We start from the raw sequence: 7,723 nt of genomic DNA, 5'->3' as shown, positions 1-7,723 counted from the left end.
ACCGTCACGATCCGGTGTCACTACAAAAGTTAATGCACTGGCGGTAACGGAAGCGGTATAACAATTATAGCTTTAGAAATTACTTATTAAATCTTCTTTATTCTACTTGAGGAGTAAAACTCATTTTGGATGAGGAAATCGCTTCACATATTCGTATAAGGAACATCGTTATCCATATTTTGCTGGCGCCAATAAAATTTCACTTGGATAAAAATTATGAATGAAATAAATAAAAGCAATCAGATACAAAGAGTAATAAAGACCCTGAGTTAAGATATAAGCATTATTTCAGTGCTATGATCAAGAATTTAAATTAATTCATCTCAAAAGCAGTGTGCAAAAGGGAAACTATCATATCTGCCCCAGATGAATATTTATTAGCATTATTCAGAACAGCCCATTATCGTCAAGAAATCGTGACTTTAGTTGAACGATGATATGAGACGCAGATAATAAAAGTAAAGTCGATCGAATATGCGATTAATGTTTGAAAACCTGCTTTAGTAAAATTTTGCGTGGCGAAATGTATTCGAAAATCGAGTATAAAAGAGGCCGAACTTCACAGTCAGAGCATTCGCTTGGAGCTATCTCTAGACGGCTTGAGCATGGGGTGGCTAACAAATATTGCAATTTGTCTGTTCTTGATGAGTGGGCAGACCCTTGTATCGGGCTCCCATAACCCGATGTTTTCTGCGAGCAGCCAGGTAGAAGCTTTTGCTTCTTCCTTCAACAGCGCTATGTCTGGATGTCCGGGAATAAGTGCATCGACATTGATGGATGTGGTAGAAATTTCTAGCACCTTTACCGAAACATTCCTCGGGAAGTTCGAGACTTTAAATGCAATGACACAGGAAGGCTATCTAATTGGTTTCGTTACAGAAATAGCGGCAGTACTGTTACAAGAACAGAGTGGAAACGAAGCAGCACTTAATTATGTGATAGATATTTTAGGAGACTGTCTTCTTCAAGCTACAGGAAATAGGGATGACCTTCTTATGATAGAAGCCAGAGATTTAGTGTCTGTGCTCGCTCGAGATTCAAAAAGAAACAAGGACGTATCGACGCAATCAGAGTCAAATAAAGCCGGAATTCATGCTGAAAGTGATTCAAGCAGTTCAGCAAGTTCTTCAAATTCTGGACCTGGAAACTGGAACAATGGAAACTATGGTACAGTATGGCAACCAAACGCTCCTGGATCATCAAACACAGTTAGCTCATCCGCTGCTTCTTCGAGCACTTCCGGAAGTCCCGGTGGGTACAGCGTCATTTTCAACTCGCCAGGGGAAACATCCTCTTCTACAACTCGTACATCTTCATCGTCATCAAGCTCTGACGGTGGAAACGGATTAGGATATAACGGAGGATACGGTCAAGGTTATCCTTCAAGTTATGTTCCCAGCGGATCAAGTGCCTCAAGTGCAGCTTCGTCCACTTCCAACACTCAAAGCGGTCCAGAAGTTTTAGATATTATTTTCGTTAATACTCCAGGCCAATACGGAACTGAAAGCTCAAGCTCCTCTGCGGCAGCTGCTGCAGGAAGCACGGGACCCGGATACGGACAAGGATGGGAACAAGGAGGAACAGGATATGGTAACGGATATGGTCAAGGAAATGGAGCTGGATCAGCAGCCGCTGCTGCAGCATCTGCAGGTGGCCCAGGTTCAGGACAAGGATGGGGAGGAGCACCTGGATACGGAGGAGGAGATTCGTCTTCCGCTGCTGCGGCTGCAGCAAAAGGCAATGGAGGAAATGGTTACGGAAATGATGGAACAGGATCTGGATCATCAGCTGCTTCAGTCTCTGGAGCAGGAGCAGGAGCAGGAGCAGGAGGATATGGAGGAGGCGGTTACGGAAGTGGCTACGGAAATGGATCAGGACCAGGATCGTCAGCTTCCGCAGCCTCATCAGCTTCAAGTAGACCAGGTTCAGGAGGACAAAGAGGAGGGCCAGGATATGGAAACGGCGCATCGTCTTCCGCAGCAGGTGCTGGAGCAGGAGGCTATGGAGGGGGCGGTTACGGAAGTGGATACGGAAATAGTGGGTCAGGACCAGTATCGTCAGCTTCCGCAGCCTCATCAACTTCAATTGGACCAGGTTCAGGAGGACAAAGAAGAGGAGGGCCAGGATATGGAAACAGCGCGTCGTCTTCCGCAGCAGGTGCTGGAGCAGGAGCAGGTGCAGGAGCAGGTGCTGGAGCAGGAGCAGGCGCTGGAGCAGGAGCTGGAGCTGGAGCTGGAGCAGGTGGATATGGAGGAGGCGGTTACGGAAGTGGATACGGAAATAGTGGGTCAGGACCAGTATCGTCAGCTTCCGCAGCCTCATCAACTTCAATTGGACCAGGTTCAGGAGGACAAAGAAGAGGAGGGCCAGGATATGGAAACAGCGCGTCGTCTTCCGCAGCAGGTGCTGGAGCAGGTGCAGGAGCAGGTGCTGGAGCAGGAGCAGGCGCTGGAGCAGGAGCTGGAGCAGGTGGATATGGAGGAGGCGGTTACGGAAGTGGATACGGAAATAGTGGGTCAGGACCAGTATCGTCAGCTTCCGCAGCCTCATCAGTTTCAAGTGGACCAGGTTCAGGAGGACAAAGAAGTAGAAGGCCAGGATATCGAAACGGTGCATCGTCTTCCGCAGCAGGTGCTGGAGCAGGAGCAGGTGCTGGAGCAGGAGCTGGAGCTGGAGCAGGTGGATATGGAGGAGGCGGTTACGGAAGTGGCTACGGAAATGGGTCAGGACCAGGATCGTCAGCTTCCGCAGCCTCATCAGCTTCAATTGGACCAGGTTCAGGAGGACAAAAAAGAGGAGGGCCAGGATATGGAAACGGCGCATCGTCTTCCGCAGCAGGTGCTGGAGCAGGAGGCTATGGAGGGGGCGGTTACGGAAGTGGATACGGAAATAGTGGGTCAGGACCAGTATCGTCATCTTCCGCAGCCTCATCAGTTTCAAGTGGACCAGGTTCAGGAGGACAAAAAAGAGGAGGGCCAGGATATGGAAACGGCGCATCGTCTTCCGCAGCAGGTGCTGGAGCAGGAGGCTATGGAGGGGGCGGTTACGGAAGTGGATACGGAAATAGTGGGTCAGGACCAGTATCGTCAGCTTCCGCAGCCTCATCAACTTCAATTGGACCAGGTTCAGGAGGACAAAGAAGAGGAGGGCCAGGATATGGAAACAGCGCGTCGTCTTCCGCAGCAGGTGCTGGAGCAGGAGCAGGTGCAGGAGCAGGTGCTGGAGCAGGAGCAGGCGCTGGAGCAGGAGCTGGAGCTGGAGCAGGTGGATATGGAGGAGGCGGTTACGGAAGTGGATACGGAAATAGTGGGTCAGGACCAGTATCGTCAGCTTCCGCAGCCTCATCAACTTCAATTGGACCAGGTTCAGGAGGACAAAGAAGAGGAGGGCCAGGATATGGAAACAGCGCGTCGTCTTCCGCAGCAGGTGCTGGAGCAGGTGCAGGAGCAGGTGCTGGAGCAGGAGCAGGCGCTGGAGCAGGAGCTGGAGCAGGTGGATATGGAGGAGGCGGTTACGGAAGTGGATACGGAAATAGTGGGTCAGGACCAGTATCGTCAGCTTCCGCAGCCTCATCAGTTTCAAGTGGACCAGGTTCAGGAGGTCAAAGAAGTAGAAGGCCAGGATATCGAAACGGTGCATCGTCTTCCGCAGCAGGTGCTGGAGCAGGAGCAGGTGCTGGAGCAGCACCAGGTGCTGGAGCAGGAGCTGGAGCTGGAGCAGGTGGATATGGAGGAGGCGGTTACGGAAGTGGCTACGGAAATGGGTCAGGACCAGGATCGTCAGCTTCCGCAGCCTCATCAGCTTCAATTGGACCAGGTTCAGGAGGACAAAAAAGAGGAGGGCCAGGATATGGAAACGGCGCATCGTCTTCCGCAGCAGGTGCTGGAGCAGGAGGCTATGGAGGGGGCGGTTACGGAAGTGGATACGGAAATAGTGGGTCAGGACCAGTATCGTCATCTTCCGCAGCCTCATCAGTTTCAAGTGGACCAGGTTCAGGAGGACAAAAAAGAGGAGGGCCAGGATATGGAAACGGCGCATCGTCTTCCGCAGCAGGTGCTGGAGCAGGAGGCTATGGAGGGGGCGGTTACGGAAGTGGATACGGAAATAGTGGGTCAGGACCAGTATCGTCAGCTTCCGCAGCCTCATCAACTTCAATTGGACCAGGTTCAGGAGGACAAAGAAGAGGAGGGCCAGGATATGGAAACAGCGCGTCGTCTTCCGCAGCAGGTGCTGGAGCAGGAGCAGGTGCAGGAGCAGGTGCTGGAGCAGGAGCAGGCGCTGGAGCAGGAGCTGGAGCAGGTGGATATGGAGGAGGCGGTTACGGAAGTGGCTACGGAAATGGGTCAGGACCAGGATCGTCAGCTTCCGCAGCCTCATCAGCTTCAAGTGGACCAGGTTCAGGAGGACAAAGAGGAGGGCCAGGATATGGAAACGGCGCATCGTCTTCCGCAGCAGGTGCTGGAGCAGGAGGCTATGGAGGGGGCGGTTACGGAAGTGGATACGGAAATAGTGGGTCAGGACCAGTATCGTCAGCTTCCGCAGCCTCATCAACTTCAATTGGACCAGGTTCAGGAGGACAAAGAAGAGGAGGGCCAGGATATGGAAACAGCGCGTCGTCTTCCGCAGCAGGTGCTGGAGCAGGAGCAGGTGCAGGAGCAGGTGCTGGAGCAGGAGCAGGCGCTGGAGCAGGAGCTGGAGCTGGAGCAGGTGGATATGGAGGAGGCGGTTACGGAAGTGGATACGGAAATAGTGGGTCAGGACCAGTATCGTCAGATTCCGCAGCCTCATCAACTTCAATTGGACCAGGTTCAGGAGGACAAAGAAGAGGAGGGCCAGGATATGGAAACAGCGCGTCGTCTTCCGCAGCAGGTGCTGGAGCAGGTGCAGGAGCAGGTGCTGGAGCAGGAGCAGGCGCTGGAGCAGGAGCTGGAGCAGGTGGATATGGAGGAGGCGGTTACGGAAGTGGATACGGAAATAGTGGGTCAGGACCAGTATCGTCAGCTTCCGCAGCCTCATCAGTTTCAAGTGGACCAGGTTCAGGAGGACAAAGAAGTAGAAGGCCAGGATATCGAAACGGTGCATCGTCTTCCGCAGCAGGTGCTGGAGCAGGAGCAGGTGCTGGAGCAGCACCAGGTGCTGGAGCAGGAGCTGGAGCTGGAGCAGGTGGATATGGAGGAGGCGGTTACGGAAGTGGCTACGGAAATGGGTCAGGACCAGGATCGTCAGCTTCCGCAGCCTCATCAGCTTCAATTGGACCAGGTTCAGGAGGACAAAAAAGAGGAGGGCCAGGATATGGAAACGGCGCATCGTCTTCCGCAGCAGGTGCTGGAGCAGGAGGCTATGGAGGGGGCGGTTACGGAAGTGGATACGGAAATAGTGGGTCAGGACCAGTATCGTCATCTTCCGCAGCCTCATCAGTTTCAAGTGGACCAGGTTCAGGAGGACAAAAAAGAGGAGGGCCAGGATATGGAAACGGCGCATCGTCTTCCGCAGCAGGTGCTGGAGCAGGAGGCTATGGAGGGGGCGGTTACGGAAGTGGATACGGAAATAGTGGGTCAGGACCAGTATCGTCAGCTTCCGCAGCCTCATCAACTTCAATTGGACCAGGTTCAGGAGGACAAAGAAGAGGAGGGCCAGGATATGGAAACAGCGCGTCGTCTTCCGCAGCAGGTGCTGGAGCAGGAGCAGGTGCAGGAGCAGGTGCTGGAGCAGGAGCAGGCGCTGGAGCAGGAGCTGGAGCAGGTGGATATGGAGGAGGCGGTTACGGAAGTGGCTACGGAAATGGGTCAGGACCAGGATCGTCAGCTTCCGCAGCCTCATCAGCTTCAAGTGGACCAGGTTCAGGAGGACAAAGAGGAGGGCCAGGATATGGAAACGGCGCATCGTCTTCCGCAGCAGGTGCTGGAGCAGGAGCAGGTGCTGGAGCAGGAGCAGGTGGATATGGAGGAGGCGGTTACGGAAGTGGCTACGGAAATAATGGGTCAGGACCAGGATCGTCAGCTTCCGCAGCCTCATCAGCTCCAAGTGGACCAGGTTCAGGAGGACAAAGAAGAAGAAGGCCAGGATATGGAAACCGCGCATCGTCTTCCGCAGTAGGTGCTGGAGCAGGTGCTGGAGCAGGAGCTGGAGCAGGTGGATATGGAGGAGGCGGTTACGGAAGTGGCTACGGAAATAATGGGTCAGGACCAGGATCGTCAGCTTCCGGAGCCTCATCAGTTTCAAGTGGAGCAGGTTCAGAAGGACAAAGAAGAGTAGGGCCAGGATATGGAAACGGCGCATCGTCTTCCGCAGCAGGTGCTGGAGCAGGAGCAGGTGCTGGAGCAGGTGCTGGAGCAGGAGCTGGAGCTGGAGCAGGTGGATCTGGAGGTGACGGTTACGGAAGTGGTTACGGAAATGATGGATCTGGATCGTCAGCTGCCGCAGCCTCATCAGCTTTAAGTGGACAAGGTCCAGGAAGAGGATATGGGGGAGGACGTGGCTCAGGTGGTACTGCATCTTCATCGTCTACAGCTGCTTCAGTGGTCTTAGGTAGACGCAGAGGGGCAAGAAGAGGAAATCGTAGAGTGATAGGATCTGGAACAGTAGCCACCGCAGTTGCTTCGTCTGTCGGTGGAGACAGTTCAGGATCAGGAACGGGAGGTGCACCTGGATACGGAAGTTCTGGTTCTTCTTCCGCTTCAGCGGCTTCAGCTGGTGGCTCAGGAGGAAATGGTTATGGCGGAGGAAATGGTTATGGAAATGATGGATCAGGATCTGGGTCATCAGCTGCCGCAGCCTCAGCGGCTTCAAGCGGACAAGGTACAGGAGGAAGTTGGGGACCAGGATATGGAAATGATGGCTCGTCTTCTGCTGCTGCGACGGCAGCAAGTGTTAATGGAAACAATGGATATGGACCAGATAGCGGTTCCGGAGCTGGATCTTCGTCTGCTGCAGCTGCAAGTAGTTCTAGTTCTGGTCCTGGTAATGGATATGGCTATGACGGTAGACAAGGATTCGGACCAGGATCGTCCTCCTCTTCTTCGTCATCCGTTTCCACAGTTAATAATGTTGTCTCATCGTTAGGAAGTGGAGGTTTCGACTTGAGCTCTGTTTCGTCTCTTAAGAGTGGAATTTACTCCGGTTTGTCATCTGACCTGTCTGATTGTGAAAGAGAAAATGAAGCCCACAGGGTATTGTTGGCCGCTGTTCTTCAACTCTATTTACAATGCCAATCAAATGGACAATATAGTAACGCGGATATTTACGGGCTTTTGCTTTAGTCGAGAATGTAACATCTTTTTTCTGTAATATGTGCTCTGATATGTGAGTTTGAACGAATAAAGTTCTCTTGCACAGAAATTGTTTTAATTTTTCTTTTCTCTTTTTCTCGACAATGTCACCGATGTGTTGAATTATCTGTTGGATATTCAAAGTCAAAAGGTAAGCATAAAGGGGCAAAGTAAGCAAAAGTAAAGGCGATCATAAAGCCATATTTTGGTGCAAAATCTGAGAAAAGTAAGCAGTATATTTTCGGCTCAGCATTAATATGCATACTGATATTTTTGTGTAAGGTTTTGCAATTCCTCCTTAGCCTCTAGTAAATTTCTCATGTGTATAAAGTGAATATGTTTGCAAAAATTTTCTATCACCCTCCAATTTTTAAGAAATTTTATTTTTAAGTTTTGGATTATATGTGCTACCTTATAGCAGTTGCAAATTTACTACATTTTTCTTCTTGATGCAT

The 7,723-nt window shown here is 51.9% G+C and overlaps 1 protein-coding gene across 14 annotated transcripts; it reads left to right on the top strand.

Moving 5' to 3' along the window:
* Window positions 1-576: 576 nt before the first annotated feature.
* On the top strand, window positions 577-7,338 carry LOC129234257 (fibroin heavy chain-like). 14 transcript variants are annotated; one of them, XM_054868253.1, is made up of 3 exons: window positions 577-4,881; window positions 6,097-6,132; window positions 6,325-7,338. In XM_054868253.1, exons 1-3 carry the CDS (start codon window positions 606-608, stop codon window positions 7,257-7,259), a joined length of 5,247 nt encoding a protein of 1,748 aa, XP_054724228.1. In that variant the 5' UTR covers window positions 577-605; the 3' UTR covers window positions 7,260-7,338. The 14 variants fall into 14 exon arrangements, with proteins under 14 accessions (XP_054724228.1, XP_054724219.1, XP_054724218.1 ...); XM_054868244.1 differs by having other exon boundaries at window positions 577-5,916; XM_054868243.1 differs by having other exon boundaries at window positions 577-5,916; window positions 6,313-7,338.
* The last annotated feature ends 385 nt before the right edge of the window (window positions 7,339-7,723 follow it).

This window comes from Uloborus diversus, chromosome 1 (assembly GCF_026930045.1).
Source record: "Uloborus diversus isolate 005 chromosome 1, Udiv.v.3.1, whole genome shotgun sequence".
NCBI classification, from domain to species: Eukaryota; Metazoa; Arthropoda; class Arachnida; order Araneae; family Uloboridae; genus Uloborus; species Uloborus diversus.
Note: the sequence above shows the minus strand (reverse complement) of the source record. Positions and strands in the feature narration are given on the sequence as shown.

Bases quoted from the DNA above. Each gene is read 5' to 3' on its own strand.
- LOC129234257 (XM_054868237.1), top strand. From the start codon at position 606: ATGGGGTGGCTAACAAATATTGCAATTTGTCTGTTCTTGATGAGTGGG.